The sequence below is a fragment of the Drosophila miranda genome, chromosome XR, assembly GCF_003369915.1.
Source record: "Drosophila miranda strain MSH22 chromosome XR, D.miranda_PacBio2.1, whole genome shotgun sequence".
In the NCBI taxonomy this organism is placed as follows: Eukaryota; Metazoa; Arthropoda; class Insecta; order Diptera; family Drosophilidae; genus Drosophila; species Drosophila miranda.
The window spans coordinates 12,806,183-12,827,667 of record NC_046674.1 but is presented as its reverse complement, the minus strand read 5'-3'; the positions used below and the strand labels follow the sequence as shown (position 1 = coordinate 12,827,667).

Genomic DNA, 21,485 nt, shown 5'->3' with positions numbered 1-21,485 from the left:
TCTAGCCGAAAGTTGTTGCGTATTTAAAATGGAAATTGCAAGTTTTTTCTCTGCGCTCTTTCGTTCCTCTCTCGCAATCTCTGGTTTGTGCGGCGCTTTTGTTTCACTTTCGTTTGCTTGATTGCAGGTTGTTTTTTTCTTCTTTGTTGTTGTTGTTTCATTTTCTGATTCGATGCATTTATCACGGGGTGCCACACATTTATGCCACAAGATGCCAGAAGATCAGGCAGGCATGGCCAAAAGCCAGCCGCGCCACAACAAATTGGCCAAATCGAAGCGCCAGAGTTTCAATTTCATTTTCATTTACAGAAAGAGAAAGAGAGGGAGAGAGAGAGAGCAGGAGATGTGATTTGGGTTTCAGGCTTTTCTTTGACTAGGTTTTCAGGTGGGATATTTTTGAGTGTAAATTATCTCCTTTTCCCTCGTATTTTGGGAGATTTCCCCACTCATATTTAGGAGAAAATTTGTGCCCTTTTTCCCAATCATATTTAAATGAAATTTAGAAGAAATTTCCTCAATTTTCCATAATTTTTGTTTGAAATTTTCATCTCTTTTCTTTTAGTTTTTGGCTGAAATTTTCATCTCTTTTCTTCTAATTTTTGGTTGTACATTTTCCCTTTTTTTCCCCCCATATTTGATTGAGATGTTCCCCTCTTTTCCACCACTTTGATCCATCCGCAGTTTTGTCATTTCTCTCGCTCTCGCTCTCTCTCTCTCTCGCACTCGCACTCCCGTTGACAGGTTATGAAATATCTTGCATCTTACATCTTGCAACAGTCTTTTGCCGCACAACAAAATTTCCTGTTTTTCTTTATTTTATTTACGCACTTCTTCCCCTGCTACCCCTACCCCTACCCCCACCCCTTCCCCTACTCTTACTCCTCCTTCTTTTTCGCATGGGTTTCGGTGGGTCTGTCGGCCGATCGGCGGATCGGTATTAATTATTATGGGGGCCCCCTCTTGTTTTTTTCCCTTTTGCGGACTTTTTTTTTTGTATGCCGCCGCGAACCTGTTGCAATGCGTTCCACAAGCCACAGAGAGCGAGAGATAGAGAGAGATATGCGGATGAGTGTGGGGTTTGGGGCTTTGAAGTTCGGATTAGGTTGGGCCTTGGATTGGGGCGGTGGCTGCCTGTGCCACCGATGGAGGTAAAAGTTTGCCGATTGTAAAGGGGAATCCGCTTTTTGGCGAGCTCTGGCGCTGGCGTTGCAGAAGAAAGTGTAATTTTTAGATGGTTTCCTTGCTCTACTTTTTGGCACAAAAAGGAATTTGATCCTCAGGCATTCGATTGGCATTCTTCTATATTTTAGACCTTAAGCTCTCTCAAATCCATAAGTAGCTTCTACCTTCCGGGTTAAGCCTCCCCAGCCTATGCCATAAATTCCGGCTTCTAATCCAAAAAAGTATCTCTTAAAGTAGAGCCCCAAACGATGTCGGAGGCCTGGGGTCTCTCCCCTGGGGTCCCATCACCTATTTAATTCATTTAGCTTCCATTAAGACCAATTTCTGTTCCACTTTCCTTTCGTATTCCGGAATAATCAACAAATTAAGTAGATTCCAAGTGGGCGCCGGCTTCCCACAGTAGCTCTCGCACCCCCATTGCCCCTGGTACTCCCCCATAACTTTTGGTATTCTCCACTACCCCCTGGCACCCCTCTATGCCACGTAAATAGTCCAAATTCCGAATGTCAAAGCCAATTTCAGGCCCCGAAAGAATCTTGCGAGCATATCTCTCAAGCATGTTGCACGGCTATCAGAAATATTTCCATGCCATGCAACATGTTCGAGTATGAGCTGGTTGCAGTCCACAGCACACGCGAATCCAATCCACACGAAAGAGAAAGAGAGAGCGACTTAACATGGCTGGAAGCCGCTTAACATTTTCCGTCCTAACAGAATTTGGTAACTGTTAGCTAACAGGCAGCAATGTTAACAGGATTTTGGGTGGCTAAAATTTAAATATATTGTTGTATTTCTTTAAGGTGTTCTTCGCTCATATTTTCTTAGCCGTTTAGGCCAATATTTAATTAAATATTTCAGCAGCTACTAAATGATTGAAAAGAGTATCAAATGATCTTGTAAAAACCAAATTAATAAGTGCATTTTTTGTTTTAAGATTGAATTACGTTTAATTTTAGCAATTTCTGCTACGAGTAGCATTGAAATTATTTCTGCTGGCCTAAATAATTTCAAATTTCGGCTTTTATTTTGGCTCCACATCGTAGAGGATAAATTACACCCCTCCATAATAGCCTCTGCGTTGAACGGTCCCTACCTAGTGTAAATATACCATGTGCATGGAATTCCAGCAGCATGCCATGTTGTTTAACATGCTGCTGGAAACAACATGTTAAACGCAAACAGATTCCTCAACTGATATTTTGAAAATTCATTTCGCGCCCTCCACTCCAACGAAATGGTCGAAATCCAAACAAATAAAATCCAAAACTAAAATGCACTGAAGCACCCGACAACCGTTAACAAACCGACGAACTGTAAATAATTGTACAAATAATTGTAACAAATGCAATAAATAATATTCAAATAAATAATCAAGAAGGCGTTTTTGTGCCGCCAAGTTGAAAGTGGATTGTGCCTCCGATTTACCATAGAATGGGCCTCAATTATCCATAGATTGCGCCTTACGTTCCAATGGATTGTTGTGCCGCGCCATTTGTTTGATCGATTTTGTGTGTGCGAAGAAGGCACCTTGTGAAGGAATTTTTTCATGTGAAATATAAGTGAACAAATACGAGTATAGTTCCCATAGTGCGAGGGTCAGCAACGACAACAACAACAACAAATACAAAAAAGTGTGCTACCAATCAACCCTCTCTCTGGAAGCCAACCCCCCAAGGAAAACCGACAAGCACTTCCTTCGTTTTTTTAACCAACTTTTGTTACGTTTTTCTTACGTGCCGATGACTAATTGCGTTTATATAGCCCGACTATATAAAGACTGTACAATAAGACAAGGCCGAAACCGAAGAGCAACCCCTTAGCCAACGACAAGAACAAACAATTTTCATTTCAAAGTGCTGGAAATTGCTTCGCTTTCAAGTGAAGTTTGTGAGATTTTCATAGCAGAAAGAACATTTGAGTTTTCGTACGTTTTTTATTTGTTTGTTTGGTATTGCACGATAAACTCGATAGGAATTCGAGCAATCAAAAGTGAACTGCATTCGAAGTAGAGCAAAACGATAAAAACAGCATCATTCAGATGCAGTTGCTGCATCAGGTGCTGCAGCTGCCACAGGAGTTTGCTGCATAATTAGCATTCGAAACGGAACAAGCGCTACACAGATACACAGTGCCAGACGCAAGATACAAGATACAGCCGCTGCAAAATGTATCTCATACAGGTGAGAGAATGGGAATGGTAATGGGAATGGGAACCGCTAGCCCATAGATCACACAACAATCAACGCTGCTACCCTCTAGAGTAGGGCAGAAAGAAGTGTTTGCTCGCACTTATCACATGCTTGAGGCTTGAGGCTGGAGGCTGGAGACTGCACCCCGAGTGGAAAAACAATGAAAGATCTTCATTTATAAGCGTTTTTTAATTGTTTTGCCAGCGGAGATTTTTCTTTCTTTCTTTCTTTCTGAGGAGAGTATCTTTCCTTCTTTCGGAAGAGAGTGTGAAGCATGTCTTTCTTTCTCTAAAAAGATTGGAGCGTGCCGCCTCTCCGTGGCGTATATAATTGTGTTTAATTTGTAGCTAATTTATCTTTCCACTTGCTGGCCCCAGGCCACACAATCATCACAGACACAAAGATACAAAGATACGAAGATACTTGCAGAATGAGGGGCCTACTGGAGCAGAGCAGCATCAGGTGGCAGCTCATTACTGAACTTTGAACTTGAAAACGGAGCCACGCTGCTACCGAGAAGATTAAAACTGGTAATGGGATTATGTGGCAGGGTTTTTGATTGGGGGAGGGGGGTTACAACAAAAGGGGCCTGAAAAGTGGCACAAAAGTTGAGTAGAACGATGCTTGGAGAAGCGAATGGCAGAAGAGATTAAAGTGGATGCTTCTGTGGATACAAAAAAACGCCTAAAGACGTCTTACACTTAATCTGGTACGAGACAATGATATATCATTACTATAGTGGGTTTTCTTATAGATTTCGGTTTTCTTTTTCGATTTTTTTTAGCATTCAAACAAAGTATTAAAAGATCCTTTCGGTGTAGCTCTATAGTTCAGTTCTTTTAGTTCCTGTATATCAATAGATTATAGTTATTTTCATTACGACCATTAAACTATTTTTAGTTTCTTGGATTAACATAAATTATTTCGTTTTAAGATCGCTTACGATCTTTGCATCATAAATTAAAGACTTTTGAGGGATTCGAAGAAAGTTTTAGCTTTCTTTTTACTATGAATCAAAAATATCTAGAAGATCTGAGAAATCTACAGAATATTTCGAAACATTTTATATAGTTTCCACCTATCTTTTTGGGTGTAGAAGGCTGTGCAGGATCCTTTAGCCATACATATTTCGGAATTTTTTAAGGAAAAAGGAGGCCCTGCCTTTTCATACAGGTTACTTCACCGAATTGATTCATGTGTGAAATTTTTGTCGAACAAATTTTCCCAAGAAACATGACGGATATCTGCGAGAAGGATACTGAAAAAGACCGTCAAATTCGGGATGTACTCTGCGGCATGCTCGATTGCGTGAACTCTGGACTGGCTCCCGAAACGGTCCGCATTTGCATGGAGTTGATGGGCCATGGGGTCCAGCCCAAGCAATTGGCGGAAATCATCAGGACACTGAAGCAGGAAGTGCCGGTGGTGGAAGTCGAATCGGGGACTGTGACACCGGAAGATAAGGAAACGGAGAGTGATTCTTTAACAATTGCCAGCAACGAATTGAGCTTTGACTTGATTGGCAATCAAGGATTGGACGCAGACTCGAGCTCCAACACTGGGCTGGAGGTAGACGCAATTGCCAGCAACGAATTGAGCTCTGACTTGATTGACAATCAAGGATTGGACGCAGACTCGAGCTCCAACACTGGACTGGAGATAGACGCAATGGACAGCAACGAATTGACCTCTGACTTGATTGACAATCAAGGATTGGACACAGGCTCGAGCTCCAACACTGGACTGGAGATAGACGCAATTCCCAGCGAAGGATTGGCCGAAAACTCCTTAAATGTCACGGAATTGAACCCAACATCGACTGAAAACTCGATCACCATTGAATCTGCCAAAAGCTCAATCATCAGTGAAGAAATTAACAAGGAATCCAACTCAGATTTAAGCGCAAAGAACGCAAAGAACGAAAGAATCTTAAAGAGAATTAAAAACCCAAAATTAAAAAGCGCAATAGAAGATATTATCTATGATTTGTCTGATTAAATTCACCTAAAATTTATTTATTTTCTGACATATTTCTTATTGGATTTTGTTTTTATGGAAGTTCTATGCCAAAACGAAAGCCTCTCTAGCCGTTCTGGGGCTTCTGTTGTATCCTTTGGGAGCTGCCATGCTTGCCCCATCTTCTAGCGAGCTCTACGCTGGTTGGTGATCACAGTAAAGGTGCCAGCCAGAATGATGACGAATTGCAGTATCTTGGCCTGATAAAAGGTCTAAAAAGTGCAGGAGGAAACATTGAGTTTAAGGGTTTAATCGCAGTTATCTCATAGCCTTACCTGGTTTATGTAGATGCGTAGGGGAATGTGCGCCCTGTGCGTGTGATAGTCGAGTCCCCTGTAGAGCCAATAGCCCGGCCAGGAGCCCAAACTGGCCATCACAAAGGGGGCAGCCGATTCGTAGGCATTCTCGAAGGCCTTGTCATTCACCACCTGTCGTATTTTCTCGCCCAAATTGGGTGTAGCCTCTGGGGTTTCAGGTGCTGGGGGCGCCACGGGCCGCCAGATTTGGTTCACTCTCCCAAGATAGCTCCAGAGCCCCATGATTTTTATCTTTGGGTTGTACAATTTTTGAATGCTAAATAAATATCTGATGGAGTAGTCACAAGGGAGTGCTAATGCCAGGCTTACTTTGCGGATCTAGTCCGAATTTGCGGTATCCTGGTTTTGTTTGTTCTTAAAGTCGACATCGTGGACCTTCAGTATGTTCCCGGAATGGTGTCCAGTGAAGGACATCATGAGACCTGTGGCCAGGATGGCCACCTGAAGGAGTTTCGCATGTTGATAGGTCTTTAAAAAGAAAGAATAGATTTGTATTTAGTCATTCCAGACTTCGTTGGAGTGCTATACCAGAAAAATACCAGAAAAAATACATGAAAAATAACAGAAATTCCTAGAGACATACAATACCACGAAAATACCATTAACTTCTAGAAGGTAACCGCAAATACTCAATGAATAAAAAGACTAAAAGCCCAGAAAATACCAGCATTTGGTATTTTATGATACTTCATAGTATTTTCCATCATTTTCTGTTATTTTCCCCTTTCGTTGAATTTTTTTCGACTTTCCACCAAGGGAACCGCCTCTTAAGATACTTTTTTATGGATCTCACTCACCCTTTGTATATAGAAAACGAGCCGTTCCGTATTCCTTTTCTGCTGCCACTGGTAGCCGCGCCACATCCAAAAGGATGGCCAGGCCACGAAGCCAGTGCCCAAATATGGGAGCATATCGTTGAGCTTCTGGGGGAAACCCCTGGGGGAATTGCGCTCCACAAAGTTGACAAACTCCAGCTGATAGTCGATGGCTTTCGTGTTGGATGCCTTGGGCTCTCGCTGCCACAAGAAGCTCCGCAAATGAAAACCCTCCTCCGAGGACTGCTCCTCGGAAGCGGTTTTATCCAGGGAATCTGTTGCGGCCTCACGATTAGACACAGACCGGATCTGGTCCAAGGATTTCTCGTGTTCCTCTCGCCGTTGCTTCTCCACGAAATCTAGTATTTCCTTGGGATTCGGCTCCTCGAGATTCGATGGCTGTGCCTTGAAGAAAAAGCCCGAGATCCGTTTGCGCAATGCCTCCATAATTTTGCAGAAAAATAAAATTCAAAAAAAAAAAAAAAATTATTACAAAAAAATGTCCATTTGGGGGACGGATAAAAAGAAGGGAGTTTACAAAATTTTCTGTGACTGAAAAATTCAAATGGTGTAGAATTTTGATGGAAAAGTAGGGTTTACTTTGTGGAAAATATGTTTTAAAGTTCATCAGAGTTTAGGTTGTTGTTCTCCGATGCGGGTTCGCCACTAATTTAAACAAACAAAGTCAATGACTGTCTTGTGCTGCGGGTGCAGAACAGCAGAACTCAGTGCTTTTCCACATAACCAAGAGTTTGGTTTTTGGTGAATAAAGTGGGTCAGGCGCCTGCTGCAGCCGAGCGGTTCATGCAATTATAAAGCGGCATATCTACAGGTTGCATACTACACAGCCAACCCAGAGGCTCGGGCTGAGGCAGAGACTAAGACTTGGACTCTGGGGTCCATTGTGTTTGGCGGCAGCTAACGGCTTGGACTTGGACCAGCAGCAGGTGTCTCCTCTAGTTCATTGTGTGTTTTGTTCGAAAATGTGGCTTACCTTCAACGAACGATTTTTGTTCGGTTTCGGCTTTGACGGCAGGAAGCTGCCGCTATCTTTCGGGGTCTGTGGGTCCGTTCTAGAAACTAGTTTTCGTTTGGGCAGAACGAACGAAACGAACCAACGAAAAGAACGCTTAATGATCAATGCATTTAATCAAAGTAAATTACAGAAAATACCAAAATGAAAAGAATGCACAGCCGCAGCCACAGCCACAGAAGAAACTATTTAACGGTGGTCCATTCTCTACACAAAAGTTAAACTAATGAAGTGAAAATCGTAGTGGGTTTGGTTCTTCTTTATTTTTTAATCTTCGATGAAAGCTGGGCATATAAAGATGATTCTTGGATGGATTTCTGATGGATTCATGTTCTCTATCTAGCATTTTAACGTTTTTCTGTATTATTATGATTTCTATTGTTTTATTCGTGTTCTAAATCTCAATTTTTGTATAATTTCTGCTGTTGTTTACTTTTCTGATCTTCTAATCAATTTTGAACTCTTAAAACCTGATCCATTTGCCCACTTACCCACCTGAGCGTATCTGTTAGCTCTCTTCTGTATTCTAATCGGCATTCTATAGCATCTCTCCTCTCTCTGCGGATCTACTCAACCATTCAGCCAATGGATGACTTTCATTCGGTCTCGCGGGCCTAAAAACCGCAAACCCAAATGCACTTTCAAGGCTTCGCATATCGGTTTACGCTTCTCTCTCTCTCTCTCTCTCCCTCTCGCTTTGAATACTTTCCTGCCACAAATATATATTCTTTGGCCACCAAAAGGGTCCCGCTCGAAGTCTACAAGCTTTACAATTAACCCAATTTTCGCATTTGGTAAATGATTTGCACAAAACGTCGCTCGATTGATGATTTTTTGGCAGTCTCTTTTTGGGCCTGTTGTCAAAATAATACTTGAACATAAATCAAAACCACAATGAGAGCAGAAAAAACGCCAACGCCAACGCCATGGCCGGCACTCGTTTCCAGAGGCCCACCTGCAATTAGTCTTTTGGGGGGAAAAAAAGGTGGGTGTCCCATCCCCCATCTTCCACCTCTCCTCCTCTCTTTCTCCAGCTCTTTGGGCTGTCTTTTCCTCTCTTTCTGCGCGGCTCTGGCTGTCTCTCTTCGGCGGATCGTGTGAAATTATCCATGGTTCAATGTTAAGTCTCCTTTTCGGTACAGCCGTTTACTATTAAATGTTGAATTGTATAACCAATTGGTATGGGGGGGAATGGGGGGAATGGGGCACCATTGTGAAAGGTTTCTCTCACTGTTTCTGTTGGCTGCTTCGGTGCGACAGGTGACGACACTCTTCAGGTGTCAAGTGCACAGAAATTCGTTAACCAAAAATGGTTTAATTTCATTACATTAATGAGACATTACTCAATTACTGTTGCTATTCATTCAATGACACTTTAATGTTCAACTTAAATAACAAGCTAAACGGTGAAAAGCTGTAGAAATAGCTGTAAGATCTATTAAATTTGAAGAGAATAATGTTTAGAGTAGTGAAATTATAAATTTTAATCACTTTTGAAGAAGAAATATCTATCTAAATGAAGATTTCAGCTTGGAAACGATCTTAAAAAACATTTTATGCATGAATATCTGTGCAAATACATCTGCTGAGAGATTAAATATCAATTAAATGAAGGAAAATAATATTTAAAGAGGAAGAAATACCTTTCTAAAAGGCTGATTAAGGCTTAAAAAATGGATTCAAATTGAAGTCTATTGATCACCTTTAAACCTCTGAAGATTTCCTGCTTCTTTCGGCAGATTTCAAAGCTCGAAGCCTTAATTAAAGCTTCTAAAATCTGAGTTTTCTTTGACCTTTCCATTCTAACAGCAAATCTTGATCTGCATTCCCTCTTAGCTACTGGCCTTGTCAAAAGATACATTCCACAGCATGTATGAATGTATCTTTCCATCGCATGAACCTGCCCCTGCGCCTCTCCCGTTTTCAAAGGCAAAAAGCCAATCCCCTTAACATGCCCCATCATTCTTATTCTTTCCATTATAAAACGCCGCATCACTCGGCCCGCTAATCTCGGCTAACCAATCTACCCCTGCCCCTGCCTCTGCCCCTGCCGCTTGGTCGTGAGGGTATTACTCAATTTTCATTGCTCAGATTTCAAATATGCGACGAGACGATGCGGAAGATGCCACACGAGGGGCAGGAGAGAACAGCAGACACCAGAAACAATAGCAACAGTTGACACATTGACAAATGATCTGTGGGGCAAGCAGGCAGGCCGGCAGGCTGGCAGGCAGGCACCTCCACTTTCGATAAGGCTCCCAGAGTCATACATCAACGGCAGACGACAGCGGATGATTCCCTTCCCCAAAAAATGCGACATATTTTCCAGAATTATTCGAAAGATTATGTGCCGTACTATCGCTAAAACTTTGATGTCTGTTCCGTAAACGAGACTGAAACGAGATCTACGAGTATTTCTGATATTGATATGGATTTTTCTCTAGATTTTCCATCAAGAAATGTGATTAGAGCGATGCTCGAATGGCGTCTGGATATTGGTTTTTGGTATTTGGGTTCGTTGCCATTCGATCTTTTCCTGCTGACCAGCGTCTAAGCCTTAAGGAATTTGCTTGATTATTTTCGAGGCACGGCTCGGATCGGCTCTGTCTCGACTTTTATTTACGGTTTAGGATTCCGCTTGGCCTTTTATTTACAGTGAAGCCTACACTCCCCTTTTTTCCAGTGTACGATTCCGCTGCCACTTCTTTGCGGTGTACGATTCCGCTCCTTTTTATTTATGTTATAGGATCTCCCTCTCTCTCTCTTCATTTAGGGTGTAGTTCTTTTTTCGTGTATTGTTTATTGAGGCGTTGACCATATAATTCCTTATTATTCCGCATTCCTTTTCGACATTCCTTGGACATGAAATATGTATCAATTTAATTACCTTTAAGTCCCGAAACGAAACACGCAATTAAACGGCACGAAAACCCTTCGAGCCGATTGAAACAGATCACATTTGTACGGGGGTTTATGAGGTTGGACCGAGACAAAGGGCGCACCTTCGTAGGGAAAAGAACTACCTGAAGGAATCCCCGGCGGAGAAAAGGGAAGAACAATCTGTAGTAATTCCTTGAAAAGAAAGAATAAAAAGTGATGGCACTTTTTGATGGCACTCCTCCACTTGATGTCCCTCTGTTCCAGAGTCCTACCTGTTTTCCCTACTGTTTTTCCTTTATTTATTTCTTTTATTCGTTTATTCTCTAAAGATTTTAAGAGAAAATACTCCTATAGGCATTATTCTTTGGGGAAACTTCAGGTACGGGCATTTTCTTTGTGGGGAAACAACTTTCAACTCCTTGGGGAAGGCCTTTTCTGGGGACTGCCTCTTCTTTTGAGTGAATCTTCTGGTAAATGCATTTCATAGATGATTTATCTTTTGACGGGGGCCCCATTTCATGGCCTATCAATTGTTTGTGGAGCGGCAAAACCTTTGCCGCTTTTCGTTTTATCTACAATTTGAATATTTTAAGAGGTTGAAGTTCAATGCCGCCAAAAGGCGTGGCTCCCTCGGCCATAACGAGGAGTCGTGTCGGATCTATTTAGGTGTTTTATCGGAGGCGTTATTCCCATAAACACAGTCTCCCCGCTTTTCGAGGGTTGAGGAACCCCAAGAGTTTCAGTTTCCAATCGGAACCAATCAGCCGGTTAAGGCGTATAATGTTTCCAAGTTTAAATGGAAATGGAAACGTTCGAGGAAAACTTGTTTTTTTTTCTGAGGCCGGGCCATGAATCGAACGAGCGAGGCGAGCAATAAACGACGGAGTGTGGAGTGTGTTTCTATTTCTATTTCTATTTTATCTACATTTAATTTAATCGATGCAAATGCTCGCCCCGCGAGAGAGTCATGAACAAGGCCTCCCCATTGCCATTCCCCAAGTCTCCAACTCCCCAATGGAACGACCTTCGAAAGAAACACATATGTACGTCAGGAGAAGAAGAAAAAAAAAAAAACGTTAAGTTAATGGCCATAATTAAGTTCGATTAAAGCACTCCGAGTACTGTGGCTTGTGCCGCACGTGTTTGAGGTTTGGACACAAAAAGCAAAAGGCAAAAAGCAATATACCTACCATTTCATATGCTGATTTTTAGATGCCCCATGTCCATGGAGCCATGACACATGTCAGTGGTAGGTAGGAGATTGGTAGAGAGTGGAAGGTAGAGGCGGAGATCGGCAGAGAGTGGTGGACAGGGGCCGCCTCTATCTACAGGGAATATCTCTTCGCCTCTCTGCATCTCTGCCTCTCTGACATTGATGAAATGGTCGTTTTTTTTATGGACCCCATGTTTTCGTACCATAAAGCATTGTGTAATTGTTGTATATTTTGTGTACGGCGGTGGGGGGACTGTCGCTGTCTCCCATTTTGAATGGCATTTCGAATGGAATGGCATTTTTGATTTGTTTTCTTTGTTCCCATAGATAAAAAGGGAAAATATGTTTTCATATGCAATGCCTTAATGCAATGAATAATCGAGGCAATTATCAGGAAAAACTGCTAATAATTACAAAACGATAAGCTCTACAGTTCTGTTTTCCGACGAATGTATGGCCCATCTTTCAGCCATTTTGCCCAAGTGTTTTTTCACTCCATACTTTTTATTTACTCGACTTTTCCTGTGTACGCTGTTTGAGTCAATTTTGTGGTCGTACTGAGATTTATTACGTGATCCGTATGGCCAAAAAACGAGTAAATCTTTTACGTTTAAGTGGAAAAATACTGGAAAATTAAAAAGAAAATAAGAATGAAAATGTTGTGTGTGGTCTGGCGTGTGATGCGAGAAATGGGAAGCCAACAAACAGATTGATATCTCAAGATGGGACATGATCTAGATCTAGATCTCTAGAAGAAGTTTCCTTCAGATTGAGAACTCTCTTTTTGTACTTAATACCCCGTTTTCACTGTCTATATATCGTTGTGGTTTCGATGTTTTATATACCAAAAATATGATACCCCGTCTTCCTTCTTTTTCTTTGGATTGTAGGGATACTTAACCCTTTTCTCCACCACAACTATGGCTCGCCGTCTTCCTGCTTCTGTTTCTCTGAATTTATAGCATTTCGTATCGGATTTTGTAGCATGTCTCCACTGTGCTTGTGGCCTGGCTTTTCTTAGGGATTGTTTCTCCACCGAGACCACACCAGACCCGTGCTGCTGCTGCTACTTTTATTGCATTTTTCGCTGCCTCACCGCGAATTGTTCGTAAACATTTTATGTTATGATACCATTTCGAATCTTTCGATAGAAAAATGAGCCACAAAACAAAAAAAAACAAGAAACACCTCCAATGAAGCAATAGTCGATGCATTACAATTACATAAAGAAAACAATTTATGTATTTTGATTTCTTTATTTTCTTGGGGGTTTTCTTTGCGTCTTATTTACGTTTTCTTGGTACTGTTTGGGTTACCTTAGACCTCCCCATACGAGGGCATTAAACGTATCCCTCGTAATCCCCCCCTCATATGACTGCTGCTCCCTTAAACCCCTCCCCGAACCGACAGCTATGGCTCGTTTATAGACCTCTGGACCTCCGATACGTTTGTTGTTTCAAGTAATTCCAAAATCCAATTAAGTTCAATAACAATTAAGTGAAAAAAAGGTTACAAAACCCAACAAAAAATCAAATATCTATCTGCGTGTTTCTGTCTCTGTCTTTTAATTAGTTGAAGTTTATTTTGGCTTTGTTCTCCGTTCGCTTTAGCCCTTAGTTTATTGCTCTTTACTCGCACATCGGCTGTCTGTGGCTCACTTTAATTGGAAGCCCTTTAAGGGCAAGTTCGATGATGTATCTTTGTGGCTCTCGATGACAAATCGATGTCAGAAAGGGGGAAACCCACACAATCCACAAAATCAATAAGTGCGTGCGGGGTGTTGCTGGTTAGCTGTTTGGACTGTTGGCTTTCTGTCGCTGTTGTTCTGCCGCTTTCATAAAGAAGAATGTCAAGAGGCCACAATAATTGCAACTAATCCAGAATGAAGGCTTGAACCGAGAACCTTGGGCCATAAAATCTAGACCACCTGTCAGAGCCTGTCTGTCGTCCGATCCAATTTGTATCTGTTTCGGTTTCTGCTTGTATCTGTATCTGTTGCTGTTGCTGGCTTGTGGATCTGTTCACAGTTTGTTTGGCATCCATTGACTGTGAAGATTGCTAGAGTGTACCCAGTAATCATCTCTTTCCATTCAATTATGGTTTGAAGCGGTGGCTTTTTGTTGTTGTCCAGCGGATATGTAAAATGCCGGCTTCCGCAAGGATGTTGACCACAAAAAGACCACTCTCTCTCTCTCTCGCTCTCCCTCTCTCTCTCTCTCTCTCACATGAAATTACTTGTAATTTATATGAGTTTATGGCTTTATGGGGATGCGAGAGAGCATGCCAATCTTTGGCTTCCTCTCGTCTGTCTGCTGTAAACTTGGCCTTGCCCTCAGATCGCACAGAAATCAGGTTCCCACCAGCGAAAACCTCAACAAGTGATTCATTCATTAGACATGCAAATCGTACAGCCAGAGATTCTGCCGGCATTATCTTATATATAATTCCCATATATTTTCTATAATTTTTGGCACATTTTCCTGCGGCCTGCCAAAAGTTGATTCTCTCTAGCATTTGGCCACATACTCATTTGGTTCTTTAGTCTTGCAGTAAAGAAAATGTTCTGTCTGTCCGAAAAAAAGTAAAGAAAACTGAATAGGAAATGTGCTGCAAAGAAAGAATTTTTAAAATAAACATTCAGAAAAGCCGAAAATATAGGAAGAACTTGTAGTAGAACGTAGAGAAGGAGGAAAGATACGAACGGTAGAAATAGAAAGATGTTGAGAGATCTGAAGAATAACGTGCTAAAACAGTGATTGGAACAGTGATTAAAACAGTGATTGAAGCAGTGATTAAATCAGAGATAAGGTAAAAGTTGTTGATAGATAATAACTTGGCCGAAAGAGTAAAAGTAAAGTCAGGAAGAGGCTTCGATTGAACCCAACCATTATTCTAGTTATTCTCATACATATGAACGTTTTTGTCGAGGCACAAGCTGAGTATTTTTATAGAATTCTCACTTATAATTCGTAAAAAACTAGGGGATTCCAACAAAAAATCTCCGCTGAAAGCGCACCTCCCAAGTACGCTGAAACATCTTCACATCCAACATTTGTCTGCTGCTCAATTTGTGTACTCTTTTTGGTACATACATATACTCGTCTTCATTATAAACAATCTGATGATGTGAATCTTTTTCTCGTTTCTGTTGCTGTTGCTGTTTCTGGTTTTTTGTTTTTTGGGCCATGGCAAAATCCATTTCGTGTAGAGAAGATATTACGGAAATAGCAGAGGTACAGATCACGAAGATGCACACGTTTTCTGGCGTTCCAACAGAATTCACGAATTTTAGTATAATTTTAAAACAATTGCCCTAAACAAATCCATAATTAATTCCGCCCCGAATGACATTGGGAAGCCGCCGCCTTATAACTCTTTTGTGTCTCTTACCCACACCCTGAATTGTTGGATGGGGGGTGGCGTGGGTCAAGGTCTCGGGTCTGGGAGTATTCAGGTCTTTCTTTCGACTGAGATTGCGACGTGTTAATGGCTTGTTAATCTGACTTCAACAACAAGGCAAAACAAACAGCAAACAGTGCACAAACAAGTTAAAACGACTTCAAAGCGTGCAAAAAAAAAGCAAAAAAGCAAAAATAAAATGCATTCTCTTACAGTAAAAATGTTCCGCTCTGTTGGAACTGTAACAAAAATCGCTTTGTATGAGGGATCCGTACGATCCGTGCGAGTGTTTATCTTTAATGGAGTTTTCTTCGTCTCTGTAGGGCCTCACGGATCATAAAAATTATACGACTTGACGTCAAAGTAAAATAAACTTTTGCTTCAAGATTTCTCAAAGACTTTGACTATAAGGAAATTTTCTTCAGCGAGATGAGACAGATGCTTCAGAGGAATTTACACTACCACAGACACAACCACACGCACACACAGACACAAATATGTCAGGGTGTTAATTGAAGAACAAAATTGAGGCAGAAAATCAATTCGTTTCACTGTAACTGAACTTTCAGTTCAATCTTGGGCGTAAAAGTGTTAATTGGAGGAGAAAATCACCGATCCGATCCGATCCCCTACAAAATCCCACAAGAAATAGAATTCATTTAAGGTTTTTTTTTCGAACAAATAGAATGGTTTATATTTGAATGAATAGTTTTGTCAGTGTTTTTTCTTTAATTTTAAAGTATTTTATCTAGTATTTTTATATATTTTATGTCGGTTGCAGAATTTTTCAGTATTTTTAAAATTATTTTTGCTTGTATGTTTTCTAATAACTGTGGTACTTTTTTCTCTATATTCTGGTATATTTTCTAGTATTTTCCGTTATATTTTCTAATTTTGTGTGGTATATTTTCTAGTATTTTTCGGTAAATTTTCTTATTTTTTGCGCTATATTCTCTAGTATTTTTCGGTATATTTTCTAGTATTTTCTAATTTTGTGCAGTATATTTTCTAGTATTTTTGCGGTATATTTTCTAGTATTCTGCGGTATATTTTCTTGTAATCATTTCTGTATGCTGGATTTTGAAAACCGAGTTTTTCAAAGTGTTCGTGGCACTTCCCCTTTGAAATTCAGCTATCATTCAATCGTTTTTTATCGCTTAAGCCCCAATCGATTGAGCCATCATTCATTAAATGAACCTGTTTCCGTTTACCCTTCTTTCATTCAAAGAAAAAAAGAAATCCAAAATCCCACGACACCATATCGAATAACATAAAGCTTACGCAAATCCCTTCAACAGTTTCGCGTAATTATGCAAATCTCTCTCTACCTATTATCTCTCCTTTATCAAGCCCCAACTAAATGCTACAAATTAGTTGCTTTTCCATGTCAATCCCCGCACACAAAAGGTCTTATAATATGACAAATAATTTTCATAAATTCAAATGGATATCTTTACCACCTGCTTGTTAGGGATCGCCGCTGCCCAAAACTGGAGAATGTAGCCGGGCAGAATGGGCTTATGAAACGCACATTTCGGAGCAATTAAAAATCGATTTACATGCGAGAGCATCAAATGCTGATTTCTTGGCGTCTCAGCATCGCCCTCTGGTGTCTCGATTTTGGGTGAAAATTAATGACTTCCAGTGAAAGTTGTTTTTGTATAACAAACACCGCACCGCACCGCACCGCATGAAAAGTGTTAACCAATATACGCGCGTACCAGACTGGGCCGAAGATCTTTTTGGTCAAAAAGTGTGTTTCTCGAGAAAAGGTCATTGGCCGCCGGCAGCATTTGAAAATGAAAGCAATGGGGGCTTCGTTTTTGTTGGTTTTTCGGTTGGGCTTATGCGTGCGGGATATGCAAAATATGGCAGGCACGCAGAATTTCTATATTTTATATAAAGAAATTACACGAAAGAGTGAACAAAATTCATAAGTGCTTTTTATGCCGCCGGTGGGGGCTTTAAAAAAAAAGGTGTTTTCTGTTTTCATGGTCTGTTAATGTTTGTTTATTTGTTTGTGGAGAGTGGCAGAAAATCATAAAATGTTTGCCAAAATTATGGAGTAACAAAATGTTGGTATCATTTTGAAGTGAAAATTGGGGGGGAAAGAACCCCCCTCCCCCTCAAAGACTATTTTCCAACCCTTTTCTGAAAGCCGCATTAACATAACAAATTTTCGGCTGCTTTTAATGTAGAAAATTCAAGAAAAACGAACAACCCGAAAAAATATATGCATAATTATGCGATGCAAACTGAATTTACTTCCTGGTTCGAATATGTGACTCCCTTCCCCTCTGGTGTTTTGTGCTGTTCACTCACGCAAGGCATTGCATTACAGCACAACAGCCGCAACAATAGGAACAGCAGACGCAGACAAGCAGCAACAATATCACGCACTCGTCATTGGGCCGTTGCAAGTGGCAGCAGCAGTTAGAAGGGAGCTGCCACAAGTTTCAGCTGCAGTTTAAAGAGCTGCCACAACAGTAGACACCCTCCACCGTTCAGACGGCAATGCAACACGTGCTGTGCATAAATAATAATGAAAAACGATACGAAAAGAACTCTTTGTGGAGGAGGAGGCGGTTGGGTTTTTCCCAAAGTTTTCCAGGGAATGGGGGGAGACGGGGAAGGCGTTCTGTCATTGACCCTTCCTACTGAAAGGAGAAATTAGTAAAGATTATGCATGCTTCGGTGGAGCTGATGGCGAAGAAGTTCCACCAGAAGACAGAGACATTCGTTTGTTGTCGTCGGGAGATTAGAAGTGAAAGAACCCACAGTGGAGCCCCCGAACCGAGCGAAACCACTTGTTGCCGCCGCTGTCAGAAATGTTTCAGCATTTCAGCCTCTTTTGCATAATATGTGCGATAATCTGTGCCTCTGACACAGATATTTCGCTGGAATTTCAGCTTCTTCTCGACTGTGGAGTGTGGAGTGTGGATTGTTGGAGATGGACTTTCGCAAGCGGATGTGGCGCGCAACAAAAACTTTGCCACAATTTATAAGTTTATAAATAAATTAGCAGACAAACCAGAGATCGTCGAGATATGTATGTTTCGCTTTGAAGTTTGTTTCAAAATTAAACAGAATTAAGAGTCATTAAACTTGCAATTAAATTCCCTGATATATATTTTGCAAAATCGAGCTACAGTTCATTAACTTTTTCAATTGCTCGTGCAGCTGCCAAAAAAAGTAAAAAAAAAAAACCATGAATAAGCCAAAACCCAATTAAAATTAATTTTTATTTGAAATACAGAGAGAAAACGGGTTTTTCTCGAGAATTTTGTCAGCCAAGGTTGCGGCTGGCTTTCAGGTGAGGAAAAGCCCCATCAAAACTCCTGAGAAACTCTGACCCATATCGGCCCGCTTCATTCGGAATCAGCTCTAAATATATAGTATCTACAAAATGTCTATCTAAAATTAGAATTCACCCACTTACGAGGTGGCCTGCACTTTAGTTTTTTGCCTTCGGGGCACAAGCATCTTCCGCATAGCACTCGAATGGCTCTGATGCTCTTTTCCTTCGCTTTTTGTTTTCCAAGCTGTCTAAATATTTTCTTTTTATTTTCTTCTTTTCCACCTCAAGTTAATTGCATTAGTAAATGTCGGTGAAATGATTCATTCTGGCATATTTATTTGACAAAAGTAGAGCAATCTTCGATCAGCATTATAGAGAGCACTGCGGCGGCTATTTTTGGGTATAACATTCATAACCCCAGAAGTTGCTTTTCGAGGCGCAACCGAAATGAATCTTGACATTAATGATGTTGTTAATCGAGCAGCGGACAGACACAGGCCCACATAATCGTACTCCTACTCGTCCCACAAAAAGGTGACACATTTCTCCTGCAAGGGAGAAGACGAATGATTTTCCATTACTTTTTTCAAATATTTTCTGGATTTTATCTAGATTTTGTGGCATTATTGGTATTTTCCTAGCATTTTTGGTATTTTTAGCTTTTTGCTGGGATTTTTTCTCGTATTTTTATAGTATTTTCTGGTATGTTTTCGGTATTTAGTCTATTTTTCTTAGTATTTTCTTTTATTCTTTTCAATTATTCTCTGGTAGCTTTTTTTGTATTTGAGCAGTATTTTCTACTATTTTTTCCAGTATTTTCTTGTGTTTTTATTTTAGCTTTTTCTTGTATGAGTTTTTAGTATTTTCTGCCAACTCCAACATAGTACTTTACAAAGTAGTATTTTCTAGTCTGAAGAGTTTCTCTTCTCGTTCACCTGCAAATCGTTTCCCTATGGAACCGCCTTCACCCAAACGGACTCACCCATTTAATTGCTATAGTATTTTTCGGCCTTAATTAAAGCGCCTAAAAGTTCATCGACTTTTCCCCCGGCCACCCATTCGTAATACAGTTTTAATGACGTTAAATCCCAACAAAAACCAAAGGGAAAAAATCAATTTAAATTCAATTTTCTGTTTACTTAATTGAGATTTGTGCCTCAGGGAATCCTACACGCCGCCCTACATCATATCACGCCTTGCTTCCTCTATCTGTAAACCGTGTAAAGTTCCTACCTCTCGCTCTCTTAGACCCACCCCACCACTCGCCTGACGCTCTCTTAAGTTCTGGCGGCCGCTCTCTTGCGCCCCAGAGGGAGGGAGCTTCTTGTGTGGAGCTTTCGGGGGATCACATCGCATCGGATCGATCTGTGCTGTGCGCACACAGTTTTTCCTTTACTTTCAGTCAAGAAAAAGCCCGTGCTCGTGTCGGATTGGATCGGTTCGAAACGGATCGCAGAACGGATTGTATCTGAGTTATAGCTATAGGATCGCACACATAATTCCCGTACTGTTTCGCAGACCCGTTTTATTTATAAGTTGTCGCTCCTTTTTTTGTGTCTGTATGTGTGTCTTTTTTTGTTGTCTTTTTTTGGGGATTCGCCGTTTGAGTTTGGGGAATCCAAATGCCTTTTGTGTGGATCTTTTTTCGCGCAGCCTGGAGTTGCGTGTGCTTATTTATAGATAGTTTGCCCCGGCATACGTTTGATATATGCTTCTATTGTGTTTTTTGTCGGCTTACGCCATAGATTTTTGGACGTGGTTGCGGTTCGTGCGTATGAGTGATTTTCAGCCTCTATATAGGTTTTTTTTCTCGTTTCCCTGAAACTTTTTTTACTGGCAAAATGCCCGACATTACGCAGCTGTTTAGGCGACCCATAAATTCCCATTGCCCTAGCGAAATATTTCTCATGTAATTTACATAAATATAGTCCATAAACGTAAGCTATAATTTGACTTTAAGCAGATTCTGAACCACGTTTCAAAATGTATTTAGGGGTACATTTCCAAACGTAAATCAGGGGCTGACAAGACCGCCAGACATGACATGTGTTTGATGGGAAGTATTCGTTGAGACACTCGCACGACGAAAGCGAACAAGTTCTTAGAATGTGTTCTTTTTTATGAGAGTTTGAAAGGCCCCCAGAGGGGGAGATCTTCTTCGGGGAAACTGCAATCCATAGAATCGATCTTTGGCATCGGATATTGATCAATAGATATTCAAGTGATGTTCTTGATCTGGATCTTTCGAAAGAGTGATCTTTGAATTTTGCAACAGAAAAGAAAAGATCATTCAATGTGCCACAACTGCCGGCTGGAATGATCTTTCAATTAGCCATAACTTCCATCTGTCAGTGGTATTTCAATCATCCATAACTTCCACATGGAGTGGATTATAATCAGCCATTATTTCGATGACAAATTGAAGTGTGGATCGTTCTCGCTTGGAGATCTTTCCCTTTGCAGATGCCAGCCATATCGAATGTCCGGCCACACACCAGATGAAAACCATATCGAATGTCACTCAACAACAAACAATAAGCTCTTCTTATGCCTACGCTTATGCTTCCCACTCCACTCCACTCCCCTTTTGTGTTTTGTTTATATTCCACTCCAGGCCGCAGACAAGTGTTGCCGTTGCCCTTAACGTTGTTCGATTTCCGATTTCTTCAGCGGTCGCCTGATCTTCTGCTCTTCGGATGATATTTTCAATGGCGTCAGCAACGGAAATGATGCATCCAGAGATCCACAGATCGCACAGCCATCCCATCGCATCCCATCCCCCACGCATCCCCGAATTGTAGAGAGAGCTTTTCAGTATAAACAAATATCATAATGATATATCCCCCTCCCCCCACACCACCTCCCTTTAAACAGAAACACACCCAAATTCGACATTTCACACGCAGTTTGGTTTATTTCTGTTTAATATCCGGCAAAAAAAAAAAAAAAAAACCAAAAACTACACAATTTTTTGGCATGAAATGGAAATTTAAATTAAATTGTGGGCTGCTCTGCGAGAGGGCTGTAAAATTAATTAAATTAATTAGCAAAAAGAGACTGAATTGCAGATAAGATACAAGGGGGGAATGCGCCACATTTGACTGCTAGAAAGAGCCGCAATCGATTGATGGCGAAAGCTCTAA

General features: G+C 40.9%; 3 protein-coding genes across 12 annotated transcripts in view; 2 read left to right on the top strand and 1 right to left on the bottom strand.

The window, feature by feature from the left end:
* Positions 1–21,485, top strand: part of LOC108165524 (supervillin) — a 136,273-nt gene that overhangs the window by 9,886 nt on the left and 104,902 nt on the right. For 2 of the 7 annotated variants that reach the window (XM_017301580.2, XM_017301582.2), the window contains exon 1: positions 2,396–3,362. The exons of 1 other annotated variant lie outside the window; for it this stretch is intronic. In XM_017301580.2, the coding sequence (XP_017157069.1) occupies positions 3,348–3,362 (15 nt within the window). In that variant the 5' untranslated portion in view covers positions 2,396–3,347. Of the gene's footprint in view, positions 1–2,393; positions 3,363–19,792; positions 19,847–21,485 lie in introns of those variants that run through there. 4 more of the 7 variants (XM_017301581.2, XM_017301590.2, XM_017301583.2 and 1 more) reach the window with 3 other exon arrangements.
* Positions 4,529–5,387, top strand: LOC108165530 (surface protein). Its single transcript, XM_017301601.2, has one exon. It carries the CDS (start codon positions 4,566–4,568, stop codon positions 5,367–5,369), a length of 804 nt encoding a protein of 267 aa, XP_017157090.1. The 5' UTR covers positions 4,529–4,565; the 3' UTR covers positions 5,370–5,387.
* LOC108165533 lies at positions 5,370–7,082 on the bottom strand. Of its 4 annotated transcripts, none has more exons than XM_017301605.2 (3): positions 6,014–6,166; positions 5,663–5,960; positions 5,370–5,599 (listed from the first exon to the last, which is right to left on the bottom strand). In XM_017301605.2, exons 1-3 carry the CDS (start codon positions 6,070–6,072, stop codon positions 5,513–5,515), a joined length of 444 nt encoding a protein of 147 aa, XP_017157094.1. In that variant the 5' UTR covers positions 6,073–6,166; the 3' UTR covers positions 5,370–5,512. The 4 variants fall into 4 exon arrangements, with proteins under 4 accessions (XP_017157094.1, XP_017157095.1, XP_017157092.1 ...); XM_017301606.2 differs by having other exon boundaries at positions 5,374–5,599; positions 5,663–5,935; positions 6,014–6,103; XM_017301603.2 differs by lacking the exon at positions 5,370–5,599 and adding an exon at positions 6,502–7,082 and having other exon boundaries at positions 5,844–5,935; positions 6,014–6,172.